Source organism: Harpia harpyja, chromosome 18, assembly GCF_026419915.1.
Source record: "Harpia harpyja isolate bHarHar1 chromosome 18, bHarHar1 primary haplotype, whole genome shotgun sequence".
Lineage (NCBI taxonomy): Eukaryota > Metazoa > Chordata > Aves > Accipitriformes > Accipitridae > Harpia > Harpia harpyja.
In genome coordinates, this window is record NC_068957.1 from 19,924,429 (window position 1) to 19,944,308 (window position 19,880).

General features: G+C 34.5%; 1 protein-coding gene across 6 annotated transcripts in view; it reads right to left on the reverse strand.

Moving 5' to 3' along the window:
- The window catches only part of DIAPH2 (diaphanous related formin 2), a 264,713-nt gene that overhangs the window by 124,544 nt on the left and 120,289 nt on the right, over nt 1-19,880 (reverse strand). For 5 of the 6 annotated variants that reach the window (XM_052813767.1, XM_052813766.1, XM_052813763.1 and 2 more), the window contains one exon: nt 8,431-8,556. In XM_052813767.1, the coding sequence (XP_052669727.1) occupies nt 8,431-8,556 (126 nt within the window). Of the gene's footprint in view, nt 1-8,381; nt 8,557-19,880 lie in introns of all 6 variants that reach the window. The other variant, XM_052813769.1, reaches the window with a different exon arrangement.

Consider the following 19,880-nt stretch of genomic DNA (forward strand, 5'->3'; position numbering starts at 1 on the left):
TTGTATTTCTAATATACTGCACATACTTGCATATTGAGAAGGCAACTGTAATGTCTCTCTTTCCCAGGAAGGTAAGACCTTAGAAGGTCTTTTCTGCTGTCTTTCCTTGGGCTTGAAACTTGTAAACCACCAATAAGTGAAAAGATATTGAAACAACAGAAGATACAGTTTAAACAGAAAACTCCATAAACCAAAGATTCAACAGCAAATAAATGGTTACTTCTCTGTGCTGTACCTTCAGTAGGCAGTGCAAAGTCTTTTTCTTCTTCTTCTACTTACTATTTTACTTTTGAAAAAAATAGGGTTCTTCTTGTATATTGCTAATTGAAAATTAAATTAATGACAAGTTTATTTCTGAAGTAGTAATTTAGCTTATACTTAAATGCAGACAACTACAAAAATTATATATTTTTAAATAGTAATCAATACCAAATAGGGGAAGTCACATTAAATGCTGTAGTACCAGCACCACTACTAGATGCTCATTATAACTTGTTGACATTAAGCAGGATCCTAAAATTTCAGCAAGTTCATAATTGTTTCATAGGTGGTAACAAAATAGACCATATGATGGCCTCAGCTGATCCTCTTAAGAATCAAGTAAACCAAAGTTCAAAAGAGTTGAGTGAAGCTTAAAGCAGCCCATTTTTTTCCCCACTGGAAAAAAAATATTGCTTTTAAAGTTCCATTGTTTCTAGCCTTTACTCATTTACAAACAATATCAATAACATGAATTTAGTGTTATTTGTTCTGTTTTCTCTATAATAGCAAGAAAGGCTAACAATTGATGGTTGAAAACATTAAAAAGTTGTTTGACTTTAATTGACATTTAATCAAGTAGTAATTTTTTTCTGAGGTAAGAAAGATGCGGAGACAGCAGCTGACATTTTGATCTCATAAACTAGAATAAATCACTCTTCTTTCATTTTCTCCCACTGTACACACTCATAAGTCTTCTTAAACAAGACTTTATTCCCTGGTGCTTTCTACTGACTGTTCCTTGGAGTTTGTTTTTAACTGTAAGCAGAAGGCTTAACTTTAAACAAATGCTCAACACTACGAGTAACGAAACACCCTGATTACATTTGTATAATGTAACCATAACTGGGGGGAAAAAAAAAAAAAAAAGGCATCATGCTACATCTAGAAGCCAGACCTTTCTGTTCCTTTGTTATTTGTTATTCATCACATAACTTAATACTTCATAACTTTCAAACTACAGTAAGTGTTTTGGCACTGCCTTTTTTGGATGACATAGTTTTTTGTCACTTGGGTGGGGCGGTGGGGGGGGAGAAGAGAGAAAGAGAGGGAAGTAGGGAGGGGATAAGAACCAGGTTCTCTGAGAAGTCTGGAAAAAAAAAATCTTATTGGTGCACAAACTTCAGTAACGTAGAGCTTCTCTCCCTAGACACTATTTAGGAAAAGTATTTTATCTGGATAAATAACAATTATTTTCCCCAAATAACTCTTTTAGTCAAGAACTGCACTTTCCAATTAAAGTGTTCTCAAATGTCATTTTTGTAGACATCAAGAACAAAAACTTTATATAACTATTGCAAGAAAAGGCTCATGTATAACACTGTCTTAAGGATTATACCTGACCTAGAATTTGAAAAATCATTGAATGGTTCTCTTTTCCAGTTCCCAAAGTACTGAAAAATGCCCCTACTTTCAAATACATTCAGGTGAAAGATAGTTACTTCAAATGTAGGAGCATATACAAAAGTTCCTAGAAATCTTCCCCCTTCGGGTTTATATTTGAGAAGCCCCTAGTTATGAGCAAATTCAGATATTAATGTACATTCTCATGCAGAAATGAAGGCACCCGTGCATTTCAAATTGTCTGAAAAACAAAACCAGGCTTTCCTAAAAATGACATCTCAAAACACTTTAAGTGAATTATTTTTCCATAACAAGCTAGGAGGAAATCCCAAGTGTTAACAGATGACAAGAGTGTTAATGCCATTAACATTCTTTCAGCACTCCATGTCAGTGTGTAAATGACGTCCTGCTGCTCAGTCACTCTCAGAGAGGAAAAAATGGTTTACAGCCATTTCCAGATGCTGAGATTCTGTTTCAGAGTATATTTGTTTCTTCCCTAGTGGCCTGCTCTAAGGGACTCTGCAGTACAGTGGTCCGTTCAAGAGAATTACCAGCTGATGTTTAGTGCACATTAAATATCTAACATTCTCAGTACACAGAAGTCCCACACACACTTAAAGCAGACTTCTCCCCAGATCATTTCATTACAACTGAAGTACATCAAGTAAGGAACTAATAAAACTCATATTTAGTTGTGAAACAATAGTCATAATTAGATAGAACTATGAGCATAAATACATATCAAGTGAGAATATATGCCTTTCAGGAAGGCAGCTTTTTTTATTACATAAAAAGGACTCTGTTTTAACAAATGGTGTTCCTTCCTGAAAATTAAAAGTAGTTCACAGTTCGCTGTTGTTCTATTTAATGATGAGACAAATGCACACTGCTTTGAAAATTTTTTATCTGCAGTAATTTTTGTTCTTTCATTCATAGTTCCCTTAATTTTGCAATTCTTTAAAAATAAGTTTTTAATTCTTCCCATGTATGCTATCAGTTAGAAAAACCTAGTGGCACCATTTATTGCTCTGGTAAGCAAAAGATTTTAACAAGATCAGGCATGTTAGTATCACTTACTAGGGTAAATAATACAGCTGAACAGCAGAAAAGCTACACAAAATCTTCATTTACGGATATACTAGTACACCTAGCATACATCATATAAATAAATTAATGTAAGATTGCTTACAAACTATATCATGGTCCAAAAGCAACGCAGCAAAAGATCATTTTCTCTAACCAGCAGGATAACAAAAAGAATGAACCTAAGGGCCAGTGACCAAACAGCATGCCCTCCTGCCACCCTAGATCTACCACTTCTCCTTAGAACAAAGCTCAAAGCTCCTGCCTATTTTCTAGACAAATAAACCTTTGTCACTGTGGGGGGTGTGCACAGGTTGGGAGGGCAGAAGTAATATTTATTATTTACATATCCATAGTTCTCAGACAAGATTAATTAATAAGTTCACTCTGTAAAACTTTCCATTTATTCCCTCTGAAATAACTTCTCATTCTACTGTCTTTAATCTTTCTTAATAACATTTAAAGTTAAACCCCATTAATCTGAGTATCTTTCTCAATCCCCAACTAGACACTCATATTTTAACATCACTAAAAAGAAACCAGCGTATAAACCTACAGCAAAAGGAAGTATAAAATTCAGAGTTTTCCACTTTAAAAAAATCTTCAATTAGAGGCACAAACACTGAAATAAAACAAGGAGTGAAAGCCAGATTTGTCATAGTCTGTAATTACTTTTCTAAACTGTTGAATCAGACTCCCCAGTGTTGCATGAAGCTGGGCTAATTATAAAACAACCCTCTCACATTTAAAGTTAAATTATTTACAATTTGATCTTCAAGTAAAGTACAATTCTAGCCATGGATCAGATCATGAAAAAGTTGTCTCAAGAATCACACATAAATTATTTAATATAGCATGAAATTCACAGAAAGAATACTTTAATATCTTTTTTTTTTCTCTCTTTTTTTGTTAAGCATACTATATTCTACTTTGTTACAATATAGCTGTAATCCTCATTTTGAAATCAACTGTTTCTGCTGGCCAACCATGCAGGTCAGCTTCATGATCCCAATGACTTCAGAGTGCTGTGAGCATTCCTTAAAACTTAGGCAATTAAATACTTACAAAAAATCCCAATATAAGGCAGACAAACTAAAATCCAAGCACGATAGCAAGACAGCAACTATAAAAATCACTTCAGAATCTTACAGAAGTATTTTCATACAGCTATCTCAAAAAGTCCACAGTGTTCACTCATTACAAAAAACACAAACACGCTTACAAGATGCAGAACTGTGTCCCAGTAAGTAGTGATCATGGAAATAACCTTGAACTGTGTTTACTAATTAAATGCAAAGGTCCACTACAATGATGGTGGTAACAGAGCCAGTTTTTTGATGTAGAAAGATAAATACTATTACATTTTTTACTCTTCATGCCTATGAAGCTACAAAATTATTGAAATACTGGTTTTAGTTGAAATCAGTATTTCAAATGCATATTAAAAAAATACCAGTAAAGGCTGGGGGAAAACATCCTAAACTACGTTACTGCAGGTAAATTTAAGTAACCTGATCACAGCATAAAAATTCTCACACGGAGGAAAAGATATCTAGTAACAAACAGGTCCCAAAAAACTTCAATGGTTTTTAAAGCGTCACGATGGCTAGAAACCGATACCACAAGGAGTCAAACCAGCATCATTATGTATATTTGAGAAAAAAATAATTGGCACAGTCTATTACAGATGTAGCAGAACTTATACTAGTTGAATTTTTAAAGTCAAGATTGTATGCTGTCATAAGATATATGCTTTTAGTTAAAAAAAGGTATGAAGGTGAGTAGCATTATTTGCTGAGACCGTTCTATTATGCTTGAAATCAAATCAGATGATCATACTATATCCTAGTTATTAACTGCTTACGAAAGATGGCAATCAACCTATAGCTACATCATCTGCATTTCTTCTATTATACTCATTGAACCTTAGATCATAAATGGAAAAAATAAGACACCCTTAAGGAGGAAGTCACACTGACACAATTACAGAACCAATGCACGTGAATATCTGCACAGCTCTAAAGGAAGTAAAACTGAACGTGCTTCTGTTATCAAATTATTTCATTTAGTTGCCTATAGTCTTACTTTAAATATAAACTATTCAGAAAACATTAACCCATTTTCCTCAGTTTGTAACTAATAAAAATGTATTAAAACCTTTTGATATACATCAAGTTAGCAGACTGCAGTCAAAACTACATTAATTTAATTCTAACAGCTTTAAGTCAAAGGTTTTTAATCAATGGGGTATATTTACCTGAACATATTACGTCTGCAATATATTGCAATTTTTTAAACAGTTTGTGTAATAGTAACATAGTACTTTTCATGTCTTTGTATTTAATTCCTAAAGTAGATTTAGGTTATTTTTAGGCATTCAAAAGTTACATCAAATAGTACGCACAGAGATGAATAGTTATATGTGCTAAATAAAAAAACTGATTAAGTGAAATCACAATTATCCTGCTTAGAAATAAGTCAAGAAAAAAAATCCTAGATGAAAAAGTAAGTAGAATTTCTATTCATCTTTTTGTCATTCACACTACCAAACTTAAAAAACTCTAGAATTAAATAATTTCTTTTATAGCATTTGCTTCTATATTATGAATATTAATTTATTTTATTATTATGAATTAATATTATGAATGGTATTTTTATTGTGATTGATCTCCTACCTTAGTATGATACCAAGCAATATTCCTTTCATATTCTCTGAAGAAAGTCTCATCCACAATTACCAGTAAACAGCTTGCTTTATTAGCAGGAACGGGAAAAAGAAACTATGCCTTTAATTATGGTATAATTCCTGCATCCTAAAACTCTCTACTGAGAGACGATTTATGTTCAGACATGTCTCATTTTCTGAAACACTCAAGCAGTTAAAGAGATGTTCAGCCTGGAATTCTTTAAATTTCTAATCTCAGTATATGCTATCAACAACAATTCTTCAACAAGCTGACAGAAACAAAAGAAACACATACTGAAGACTAGGATGTCATCTCCTTCCTCCCCCCCCCCCCCCCCCCTTAACATTTATTCTTCAGTCTAAAAAAAAATCCAGGAATGTAGAAAACTTAAAAATATTCAATGATAAGCAGAAACAAATTTGATCACTTGATATAAACGGAGATGACTTTCTAAAAAAGAAAACCACAATTTATCAGGTCATCTATTAATTATAAAAACATAAATCTTTAGGCAGAATCAGTTAATTTCTTACAGTCTTATCTATTTTGTCAAGGCACCAAATTCACTAGTATGATAAAAGCTGTCAGACATCTACAGTTCAGGGTGCCTATTTTAATTACCAGGAATTGGTAATCTAGCTGTGACATCAATGTACGTGCACTGAAGCAAGGCTGCCCAGGAGACTTTCAACAACTAATGTTCAAAAATTTCATAGGATCCTCGTATTTTTGCCAATACAAAAAAGCATTAGTACTTTTTTTGTTTTTTTAAAAAACTCTTTTGCATTGTCGGACAATCTTTCTTTAAAAAATTCAGGTGATAAACCGCAGAGCAGAAAAAGGTAAACATTACCTGCTTGGCTCTTTTTTCTCACCAAATCACTGGAGTGATGCCAATCATTTTTGTAAGTACAGTAAGTACATAGGTAGCAAAACAACAAATGGCAAAGCATTTACTCAACACAACTGAAAAATAATGTATATAACCTGTAAAACAGAGCTGTCAAGCTTAACAAGAACACACGGTTGCAAAAAGTGCATTTCAATATGTTGGTTTTGTTTACGAACAAAAGTGGGGCTTACTTGACAGTATTCAGCCTACGCACATGATTACATGAGAAAGCAATATTGTAAGATTTTCTGACATGACTGTATCTCTGGGAAATAATAAGCTTTTTTTTTTTTAATAGAAGAACTGATAAATGTGATTACTAGCAAGTCTCTTAACCTTGCAAGTAAGACAAGGTGGAAGAGAATATGTAAGTACTGAGAAACAATTTTCCACTTGGTCATGAGTTGTCTCCCTTAAGCTACTTCTCTGCAGTCTTGTGAAAAACTTAAAATAAATCCATATGGAGAAGATAGTAAATATCTTCTTGTGAACTTCTGTCACTGAATCCATTCAGATGGTTAATCCTGCTAAAACTTACTTTCCAAACACACAGTAGTTAAGAGAACCTCTTCATTACATCCACCTACTACATGTGATGAGCAGCTATGAATGACTCTAGACATAGAATCACAGAATCATTTAGGTTGGAAAAGACCTTCAAGACCATCAAGTCCAACCATCAACCATGCCCACTAAACCATGTCCTGAAGTGCCTCATCTACACGTTTTTTGAATACCTCCAGGGATAGTGACTCAACCACTTCCCTGGGCAGCCTGTTCCAATACCTGAAACACTTTCAGTAAAGAAATTTTTCCTAATATGCAATCTAAATCTCCCCTGCCACGACTTGAGGCCGTTTCCTCTTGTCCTATCTCCAGTCACTTAACAGAAGAGACCAGCACCCACCTCACTACCACCTCCTTTCAGGTAGTTGTAGAGAGCGATAAGGTCTCCCCTCAGCCTCCTTTTCTCCAGGCTGAACAGCCCCAGTTCCCTCAGCCGCTCCTCATCAGACTTGTGCTCCAGACCCTTCACCACCTTCGCTGCCCTTCTCTGGACACGCTCCAGCACCTCCATGTCTTTCCTGCAGTGAGGGGCCCAAAACTGAACACAGGACTCGAGGTGCGGCCTCACCAGTGCCGAGTACAGGGACACTGGGGAACGATCACTTCCCTGCTCCTGCTGGCCACACTATTTCTGATACAGGCCAAGATGCTTTCATCAGTCCCCTCTTTTTTTTTTTTTTTTTTCTTTTTTTTTTTTTTTTTCCTTTGAGAAACCCGTAAAACCATGACTTCTGTCTGGTTGCAGTAAGAAAGAATAGATGTCACATGAACTATCTGAGCTTCTATAAATGCACAAAATGCCTTGGACTTGGCCGCTTGCCATACTTCAAACACTTCCACATATACAGACACGTGCTTTGTGCAAAATAAAAACATGGAGATTTTTTTTAAGAAAAAAAGGACTTCTGCTTAGTCGTTCTCACAGTTTTGTGAGCTTCTTGCATGTACAGTATACTTGTTACTTTGTACTTTTGAGCAAAAGTAAAGCTGGATATATGAAAATTTTGGAGGGAGAACAGGCTAAACAGATTTCAAATCTGTGGTATTCTCCCACAGATTTAACTTACTAATGCTTAAAGAACCTACAGTCTCTATTCCCAACAGAAATAAAAGGGCTAATCATTCTTGAGTACAAAAAATGTAAATATTTTTTCTCTAAAATGATCTGTTAAAAAAATTTAAATAAAAACCATTAACAAAATGAATACTCTCTCCCTTCAAAAAAAACAATACATCTGAAGCTAAAATAATAAATACTCTCCACAGTACTGCTGATAGTTTTCTAGATTGAAGTGATTCAACAATTATCATTAAATACCATTCTTAAAGGCAAAAAGCCCATGCTACTATCTTTATGACTGGTCACTATAACCAGTTCCCTCAAGAAAGCTATCTGGTTTTCCCCTTGGAAGTCTGATTTTAAATGCGTAACCTACTCGGTTATATGGTTTTCTACATTCAGTGTGTTCTGTTACGCTTTTCTCTGCGCTATAATAAAAGCATGGACGAAGAGACGTAAAACTTATTTTCAAGTGCTGTAAATACTTAACCAGACGATCAGGATGTTCAGATCACCAATGAAGACATACAAAAAGGATATGCTCATCTTTTCTACAAACTTATCATGTTCATCTTGTGTTTTAGGGAAATTCTTAATGTCAAGTTCTAGGCGCTGGATCTGCTGGTCCATTAAAGCAAGGTTGCTCTTCAGAGTCTGGGCTGAAACTAAGAAAAAATGACAATGAGTAAAAAGCTTCCAGATTCCAGAAAGGGAAAAAACAATGTCAGTATAAATAGTCTTAAGAGGAATTATTCCATTAAGTAGACTCACATTTTTCGGAATTACTGCTCATAAAAATCCTACTCTTCATAAAAATTAAGTGAAAATATCTAATGTAATATACCAAATCATCATATTTAATGTTGAAATGTCACCACTTAATTCTACCATTAGTTCAAATTATTCAATTTCTATTTAAATTTATTGGTAAAAATTCTAATATTTCATTCTTTTAAATCTAATTCAAAGATTAAAAAGTAACTAAGGTTCAAAGAGATTTTACCTTATTAATGTATGTACTTGGCTAAATGAATGATCTTTACCAATGCATGTACTCTGTTACAGAAATGATTTAAGGAATAGACACGAAGAAAAGATCAAATACTTGTCTTTTATTGAAATTAAACTGATTTCTAGAAACCAACATCTGTGAAACCCTCTGTTAACATCAAAAGTAGGTCTGAATAATAAAAGCTACTGATAATTAAAAAGTAGTAAAGGACTCACAATACAGCACCAAAAAAAAAAAAAGAAGAAAAAAAGAGAGGCTACTCTAAAGAATCATTGCTTATTCTGTCATATACTATTCTAAAGAAAACCACTATTCCTGTAATTTGTATTAAACAACCACTAATTGATACATCGTGAGAAAAATCTCCACTGGAAATTGTGACATCACAATTTTGAAGATGAAACAATACCATACCATGAAGAAATTCCACAACTAGATGAAAAGTGACAGAGTCTCTGCAGAGAAGCTCCTGGTCAAATTGTAATATTAAAACAAACTGAACCCATAATAGAGTTTAATGACATAATCCATAAAGACCACTTAATCATTCTCAATTTAATCATAAAAAGTGGTTTGACAAGCACTTCCTCTCAATTCAAAGATGTATTTTAGAACAAAATTCTATCTTCTGTTCTTTGTCTCCTCTTGCATAGTTTACAAGTATGTGCTTTCAAGAACAAGCAGACAACTGCAACACCACCTTTTCTCAAAGAGAACTGTAACATTTGCACCATTTCACATCCTTCCTCTAAATTGAGTACAGAACATTTCAAATACACTTTGTTTCGGAGCCAATTTACACTCTACAAACTACATAATCTTTAGTGACAGTGCATATAAACTTGGTCAAGTCTTAAAAAGACAGTGCCACAAACAACTTTTGATATGTGGAACCAGAGGTGAGAACATCCAGCACATTATCTCCACTTCACTAATTGGCCAAATCAATGCTCTTTATTGACTGCAGGCAGCTGCTCTACAAAGCTAACACTGTAGACTTGCATCCCAGCTAACCCAAGGATTCTTTGTGTAGTCAAGGTAAATACATGACCTTTTTTTGGTTTTAAGGGGTTTCTGCTTTTTATTATTTTTTGACAGTAAGCCATTTGTCCAAAAGTTGCATAGAGTATTTTCAAAAGAATGGTTTATTTTCCTATTTCCTTGTAATTGTGCTGCGACTATGTGAGATTCAAGATTTGATTCAAGATGGCTTGAAAAACAGTATATAGGAAATGAAAATCCTGTAAATAAGGAAGTTGTTCCCAGAACAAAATCAATTCTATATTCTTTGTAAGTAACAATTCGTATCAGCTGTAACACCACTGATTTAACTTTTCACAAGCCCATTCAAATACATGAGGCACCAATACAGCTGTCTATCACAGACATAATCTTGATTTAATTTTCAATTTTGTACTCGGTACCAAAGGAACTACTAATCGTGTAATCTTAAAATTATAGTGAAACAGCTTTTTAAGCTTAACTCAACCGGGGGGGCGGGGGGGGGGGGGAATCTATACTGACCACAGCACCCTGGTAGCTATTAACTTAACATTCAAGAGCTAACCTTGAAATCAACCACTAAAGCAGTTTGAATAATAAACATTGTCAAAGCTTTTAGGTTATGGCTGCATTAGTTTAATAATTTGGTATTATTGTCAGAAAAGGAGCACACTTTTTTGCTTGAAGAACTTGAATTACTGTAATATTTTTATAGGTTGTTATGTAGTTGGATAGGGAGACAAACAGCACTGAAGTAAAACTCTAGAACTGAAAAATAAATTAGAAGGATGCAAATGGTAATTTTGTTGGGTAAAAAGAATAGCAGCTGGTAAGTAAATAGGCAATATAACAGTTAAAGTTTAACTGTTTTCACCAATTTGAAAATATTTAAATGCATGACTGCTTAGCAAGAGTAGTAGTTTACTTTTGTCTGAAATATAAAAGCGCAGAGAAATTCAGCAAGCAATGACAAATAAGAAGTCTTTGCCTCTGTGGTTAAAATGGAAAAAAAGTGTTTTCAGTAACTCTGTTTTATAAAACTAAGTTCAGAAAACAATTCAGATTAGGTGCATACTGACTTTGAAAGTACGAAGGAACTCTATCCAAGAAGGCTGCATTCAAAAGCTGTGCTTCCCATAACTAACTTCTATATTCACAGTGAATTATCAAAAAGCATTGTAGAATATGCATTTTGGTTCCCTTTTTTTTTTTTTTTACTAGCCCAGACAAATATACAAGCTTCTGTTCAAACAATTTATGAAGCTGTTGTTCTGCAACACAAGCTTAAAAAGACTACGTAACAGGAAACATATCTATAGACTATAATAAAATGTCTGCACTTCCTCCCATAAACCATATTATTAGAGATTTACTACTTCAGTAATGTGAAGAGGAAGCAACATGAATACCCTTTACTCTTTCAGGGAAAATCATCTAAGTTTCTTAAAAGTCTTGCAAGGTTTTAATTTATGGAAGCATAAACTCTACTTGCAGCAAAATGCCATTTCTTTGAAACCATTCCATAAATGCACATATTAAAATGACTGCCTCTATCACTATGCTCCTCAAAGCTGGTGATCACAAGACAAAGGCTTGCTCACCTTCAATTTGTCCATCATTCCACATGAAAATTAGGCATCCTACTAGAACTAGTCTAAAAATCTACCTGAAAGGTAGCATTTGGTCTTCAGTGGCACGCAAGCTCTGTTCAAGAACTATTATTGGGAAAGCCTCTCTGCAGGAGCAATTACAATACTATTCCATTTAATGTTGCAGCAGGAGAGAGCAACCAACTAAATCTGCTACACAAACATCTGATTTCAAGATAGTAACAGAGGCAAATACTAAAAAAGAGGAAAAAAAAGAAAAAAAAAAAAACAACCACCACCAACAACCAGAAACAGATGGTGGGAGAAACAGACTGGAGGAACTGCAGTGTTCTCTGTAAATAGTGTATCTTGTTGCCAGCACCGGAGAGAGCATCAGGTTGTGTGGACCCCTGGGCACTTAGTACATTATTATTATGCCTTAAGTCAAAAACCACATAAACCCCAAAACCTATATTCGGACCCATCTTCAAGGCTAAAGAGAGGAAAAAAGGCAGCAAGATTTCTTAGTCTGTACCAAACTCTATCAGACTGGCCCCTTATTTAGCAATAAGAAAAGGCTGACTTGCGGAGAGCTGCTGCAACTCTAAGATGGAAAGAAATACAGCATCTTTAACACAGGTACCTCAAACCACTATCATAAAAGGATTTATGAAACAGAAGAAAAATCCAATACCAGAAATTAAACATGTATGTTTCAACTAACTAAAGCATTATCACACAGAATTACTATTAACATATAGGACTGATATAAACAAGGTGAATATGAAGTTATGCGTATTAATATATTGTCAGATTATTTTTCATGTCAGTGGAAGACTAATATAAGCACCTAGATTTATCAATATTCTCTCTGCACAAATACGGAATGAAGCTCAGTTAGTCACGCATCATTAAATCTACGACTGATTAAAAGATTACTTTGAATATTATTATTTATTTATAATAGAAATCCACAGTCATTGAAGAGAAGGCGCAATGTCATTTTGACATGAAAGCTGATAATTTTTTTCTTCGCTTAACTGTTTCCCCTATATTAATTTCTCCTCTGTAGAAAAAAAAAAAAAAATCCCATCCACTTATTTTGGAGAGAGCAGTTGCACAGACTGCACGCTAAGGAAGGCTTAGTGAATGTCTGGTAGTCCACTTTAGTCCTAGAAAAATGCTACAAAGCAGTTAATCTCATGTTAATGTCAAACACTAGCTAGTCCCCACTGTCAAGCTAAGCATTTTATATTTACAGTAATACAGTAATAGTACCAAAGGACAGACTAATCCTTTCTAAAATAAGATTGCACCAGACCAAGAGTCCTCCCCTATAACAAGAGGTGAAATGATACATTTTGATTAGGTGCAATCTCTCTTGCATCATAAATTCAAAATGATCAAAATCATTTGAATGGATCACGATGCAAAACAGGAATGGCTACATCCATGTTTAGTAAAAACTCTACAGTGAGAGCCAATAATATAAATTACTTCAGTAAGCAAAAGCAAGTCTATACGAAGCAAATGAACTAGTGGATTTCTAAGTCTAGGCAGTATTTGTACCATAACTACATTCTGAGCATACTAATGATTATTTATTTCTTATTGCCTGAGGGCAGATGGAAGTAGTCTTTCACAAATGTCTGAAAAACAGTTTGAGGAGAAATGGGTGAGCAAGTACGTAATCTGCAGGAATTACAATCATTGATTACTCAATTCATACCACTAAGTAAGTTTATATTTATTGAGAGAATAAATGTTCTGTTGGGGTTAGGTGAACAGTGCTGCTGCAGTCTACTTGAGGATTCTGAGTAGCACGGTGTTCGCATGTGTCTATCTCAGAGTATGCCTGTATATTATATGTGTGTTTATATACATGTACATATACCATGATAAATCTCTCACGGGTATACATACATACGAATACGTTTATATATGTATTTTTGTGTGGTACAGGTATACCATGATATGTATAACTCACAGGCATGTATGTAAATGTACATACATTTATATGTGTGTATACACACACACACACATACATATGTGATATATACCACAGTATGCCTGTATCGCACAAAACAACCCATGCTTGAAGCTTCCTGGTTTAACAGCTTCCAGCAGTACAGCTCCCTTAGTATGTCATTTCTCAAGTAGTTAACATGTCACTCTTCATACTAGAAATCTTTCCTAACACAGCTATACTGTTTGCAGGACACGATCAATCATGTTATCACAATTTGATATACAGATAGACCATTGTGCTAAAAGAGTAAATCCAGCATTAGAAGAAAGATTCTGAAGAGCATGGTACAGATATGGCTTTGGTCATAATTGCTACTGAATACCAGCTTATGAAAAAAATTTGGAGATACCACATGCATTATTTCCTTTATCAGAAACTAGGTTTTCACTAAACGCTACTGTGATAGACCTAGAACAAACTTCAACAGTAAAAATAACTCTGTATTGAAATATTTTTTCCAGGAACTTAATCATTAGAAGTTCTGAAGAAGAAACTAGATGAACAGTCAAGACAGGTAGGATCAGACAAACTCTTAAGACTACATCCAGCCAAGGCTACTACTGATACCAAGGAAACTCCTCTTTCCAGATAAACATCATGTGTTTTTAACAGAACCTAGGCAGAAGTAAAGTAGTATTGAAAAGTACATTCCTAGGCCAACAATGTCTAAATTTCAAAGCAGAACCCCAACTATGGTACAAGAAATTATTATTAAATTCATAGGCTCAAAAGAAATGTTAGAAATGCTTATGGGTGGAGGTTTAAACATCTTGGGAGCAAAGGGAAAAAACTAGATAGCATCTTAACTAGCTAGGGCACATCACCACCCTCTTCTTCCAAAAAATGGGTAAGCCTTCCGACACAGACTACTTATGCGTAACAATCAATACATCATGCATAATACATGTTTTTTCCTGTAAATCTTCCACAGGTTTTTCCCTGCAACTTGTAAAGTTTAGGAAAAACAGCAAGTCTGTCCAAAGGATAATGTTTTGATTATATATTATGACTACGTACTGTAAACGGAAACATGTAATTTGAAAAAGCTTTAAAATAGAATTTTTAACAGATATATTTCACACATAGATGTGCATTTGTACTTCTAACTTGCATGCTAAGATTTCATTCACCAGCAGAGTCTCTGCATTTTAGTTGATTTTTCACAACATTGATATAGAATGGTGAAGAAAGGCAATGACACAGCTATGCTTTATTATTTCAGACTTCTAAGGCAACATCATTATCTTAGTTAACCAAAGATAAAACAATTGTGCATTGATTCTATTGTCCTGTTCATTTGCAAGCAGGGGTGAACCACAATTTTAAGATGAGAGCACCCTGTAACAAGTCCAGCCCCAAGTAGCTCTTGGCTTTAGAGTTTAATGAGCGAGTCAGTCTAAGACACTAATTATCTTTCAGTCCAAAATGATGTTTAATGAGGCATGTACGTGGAAAAGCTCTAGATTGCAATATTGTTCTCTATAGAGAGAAAAGAAGGAGACCTACCAATCCTTACCCAAAAAAATCTCAACTGGGATCAAGACCTAAAATCATCACAATACAAATGTTTACAAATATATATATTTTCATAAGTCTTATCACAGAAAGAAAACATATATATCTGATACAATTTAAGAAAAGGGTGACACAGATTTTAAACACACATCTTGAACAGAACTATACCACACAAGCTAAAGTGATAAAAACCAAATTTTGCGTACAAACTACGAACAGATTTTCAGCTTCTGAGAATAACAATAACAACCATCTAAAGTGAAGAAATTTAATTTAAATATTACACACACTGAAGTGCAAATGCCATTAACAAGCTTGCCTTGACAAGTGAGATAGCAGGGAAAAAAACCAAAACCACCATCGCCTGTTAGGCCTAAAATCAGAAACGTCATAAGCAGCACGTCGTCTTCTTTCCTCTGGAGCTGAGGAAATTACAAACAGTGCTCTTAATCCTGAAACACTCAATATATCCACAGAACAAAAAGAGAAATTTCTGTGGGTAGCTTATGTTTAATATCAATGTATGTACGGAACTGTACTCTGGTTTAGGGAATGAATCTGCTTGTCTCAGTTCCAGCAATTATGTGCCTATGAACATGTTTTAAGAACGAAAGCGTAATTCTGATGCACATAAAAACTTATTAAGACATTAAGAATCAATTATACATGACAAACAGTGCATTAGGAGCCCAAAATGCATTACCATTATCACTATCAACATGAGCCAGTTGTTACAACTCCTTTCCAAAGCACAGCACAGTACAAAGTCATTGATCTGCTAAGTGATCTATCAGAACATGAAATCCCTTCCTTGCTTTGGACAGGTCATATTATCCAACTCATTATTGATTCAAAATTGTTTACTTCTTAAGGTCAAATTAATTAGCAGCAAAAGACCAGTTTTTGGAAAGAGAAAAAACTCTGAGCCCATAAGATTCCTTCTGGTTGAATCCTGACAAGTTTTATGCTTATTTTTGTGACCTGCATAAATTCTGTGTGTGCCAGCCTCCTACTTCCTCTTGAACTCTTGTCAATACCAGCCTTTTCACCTAACTTCTCATGTTTACCTCACTGAACGAACTGTAAACAATAGTACCTTGTAGAATATAAGTTTCATTAGTTGAATGTGAACTGACTTCGTATTACAAATAAAAATCTTTTAGAAAACAGATGTCCCAATTTCAGAAACATAACCAGAAGTATTAGAGCTCATCAGCGAGAAGAGCATTGTGTTCAGTAGGCATTCTCCTGGCAATATGGGTATCTCCTCCAGAGCACGCCAGAAACTCACCTTACTCTGATGTTTAATTACAAATGTCTTTCAAGATGTCAGAAATTGAGTTAGTTTTGAAAACAGAGCTTATAATTACAAAATCAGTATCTATTAAATGAGCACACTGAAGCAAAACTTCCTGGCAAAGGTATAACACTAATTGCAAATGAGGCAAAGGAAAGAAGGGACTGGACTTTTAAGTTCTATTAATTGCACCCACATTTGGAAGTGTTAACTGAACATGCTAAATTCTGCTGTGTTTATTTCAAAAGCCCGTATTTTTGCCCTGTCACTATTTCTCTATAGTCCAACTTTAGTTTGTATACCAAACTGATAGACGCATGCTATAATTCACTGTGAAGCAGCTATAGCACACTATATTCAGTGGCACATGTGTGCAAAAATCACAGAAAGTAAGGAATACAAAGAAAGAGAAGGAGCAAAGCTTTTGTGACACAACCTATCTGTCATTACTAAAAACTCACTAGTGAAGGTGTTGAGCAACTTCATCCAATGGACCTCCCTTCAGGCTCTCAACTTGTAACAGGAGTCTGGTCTTTCCAATTAACTGAAGTGCAAGCCATGCTTCCAGAGGTATAACAACCTTTCTTACATCAATGAAAGTACAAATTCAAGAATTCAAGATAAGGAGGAAAAGAAAGAGGTAAGTGCTGTTTTGTAGCTTTCTCCTCTCTCTAGCAGCTTGTATTAAGGAATTCTAAATGGATTACACAATTTTAGAAGTCATTTAAAGCAGTCCTCAAATCCGAATTGGCTTAACTACAGCCAGAAATTCTTAAATGCCTTAATTTCTTTAATAAGCAACAGCCCATGAGAGTCATTTGGACTATTCTTTAATTTTGCCCTTGATATTTACATTTCAGGGAGACAAGTGGATCCTTAAAATGCATGCCATACATAATAACTTTGTTTAATGTAGAACCCAAATTGTACCTTCAAAAAGTAGCTTCAGAATTCAGAACTACCATAATTTTGCATACCATTTATTACATATTAGAAGATAGCAACTAAATAAATCCTCAAAATCCTCACAGACTGGGAAAATTTTGTAAGCAATTTTGCAGAATGTAAGCCAATCCAGAATCCTACTGAGTCTCAACATGATCTCTTTCAGATATTGCACCTTGGAACTACAACACAAAAACTATCTCTGAAGTTTTTGCTTCCCTGTCTTCCTCACTGATGCTTGTCAATGAAGGAGAACATATCTGTCGAAAAACTTTTAATGAGACGATGCATAAGCTACCATTAATATGGCAATGCTATATGCAAATACAGGAGTGTTACTAGAGAAAAAAGTCTTCTAGTATTTGATGTACCTGTGTATTTACTACATTCAGAAAAACACATTGAGAGAGTTTCTGACATTTCAATATTGCAGTTTATGTGAATGAAAAGAATGACAGAAGTCACTATACAGTGCAAGATTGACTTTTAATTATGATGCAAAATGCCAACTTTGGATTCTATTATTGAGAAAAAAGTCACAGATGCAGGCATTAAATTTCTCATGCCAGAAGGCATTGTCTATTTTATATCCACCAACATGCCAGATTGGGTAAAATCTGTTTCAGCAATTTAAACTGCGCAAGGTGGAAAATACTGCAGATCTCTCTGTAAAAACACAGTTTCTTCTACTGCAACAAACTATAAAACTTTTGTTTGACAGAAAAATGACTAGTACTTATAAATAGGTTTTAAACTGCTATGCTTTAAAGCAACAATGGCACAGAATGTTTTAAAATACTGTCCCCACTCTAAAATTATGGCATTAAATCAGTGAAGTACTTGTACAGAATTTAAAAATTAATATTTTCTTACGGTATTTGTAATAATATATTAAGTGTTACATATTTGCATTCCTCAGTGCTTCTGATTGCTAATGTCCTTTCTAGAGAGATGCCTCAACCATCAGGACCATATGCTTGCAAATTAAAGAAATAAATTTTTTGTGTCAACATGAGTGAGAAATCTATGTTCCTGTTATTAGTACTTTCTAGTCTACTACACAGGCATAATTCACCTCCCCCAAGGCATATTTCACTTGATTTTACTCAGAATGCTCTGTGTTTCTTTTAACAATACTTTAAAAGAATTATTAAGTAGTATACCTTTGTATCAGGCACATAATTCTGTATGTTAAGCACTGGAAAAAGCCCTCATTATTTCTGAAAGAGACTTTATTATCCAAACTGCATTCATGGTTAAGCTCAGCCCTTCGCTTGGAGTTTAGCTGTTCTTGGGAGCCCTACATAACTGCTCAGCTAACCCCCAAATCCATACTCCATCTGTACTTATAAGGTATCACTTTAACTTGTCCAACATGTCAGGAGAACACAGAGAATGGCCAATGGCCAACTACAGATAACAGCATTCTATATCCAATCGTTTCTGAAGTAAACACCAGTGGGACAACACAAGCTCACAAAACTTCATATGACTTCACACAGCCTAGCAATTCCCACTGTTGGCAGACAAAGCAAGTAGGTAACATAAGTATGTCAGGAACTGTTAAACTTAGGAGGAGCTGGACACAATGTTCAACTGACAAAGATAAGGTTATGTTTTATTTTAAATACAGGCACAACGTTTAAACCATGAACTGTGATTTATAACTGTTGCTCGTTTAAAATCTGAAATTAAGTTGTTATAAAATACATGGATGATGTTCTTCCTCTTAATTTTGCATGTTACATATTTCTTTTTTATGATTTCTGGGAGGCTTGACACTCAGAGGAGGTTCAAGTTAAAAAATATGTATCTTTTCTAAGGAATTCCAAATTATACTTTTTACAACACGACTTTATTTAGAAATCCCAAACTGGTTATCTGACTTCAGTAAGGTACCTCTTGTATTTGTTTTGAGATTATGTTTGACTGAACCTGCAGAGAGGGATAGGAATTTGTCAGGTATTTAATAAAATCACAGATTGTAGGATGGTAAGAGCAAATACCATGAAAAGCAGCAACTGGAACAACAAGTAAAGTGAACAAAGTAGAAATATGAAAAACGGCTTTGCATAGTTTCAACAGTCGGGGAACAAGAGGAAAACACTGCAGACTGGGGGAAGGTAAGTGAATATCACTTCCATCGAAGAATCCAGTTTGTCACAATCTTGTGTTTTTTTATTGGTTTCCCTTTCATACAGTCTGCTTCAAGTAAGAAGGAATGCTTTTCCAATAATCTCTTGATAGTTAATCAGTTTGACCTTTGCTTACACTTTCCAGAATAAAACTGTTTCCTAATTTATTTTTACTTTTCATAAACCTCTAGGTTGATCTTCCATCTTTAAAAAGATCAAATATTTTATTATATCTAATATCAGATTATCAAAGATTTTAGTACATGCAGGGGCAGTTCATCTAATCCTATTGACCTTTTCATATTAAAATCCAGTTTTATGCTTTATCTGCTATTTGTTAAAAGAAAAAATCATCCATTGTTCAGATGCTGGTTCTTTACTCTTACGTGAAAATGAAAGCAAAACAAGAGTTTCTTTTTATTTACATGGAACTGAGAAAATGCACCCAAGATTTAAAAGAAGCTG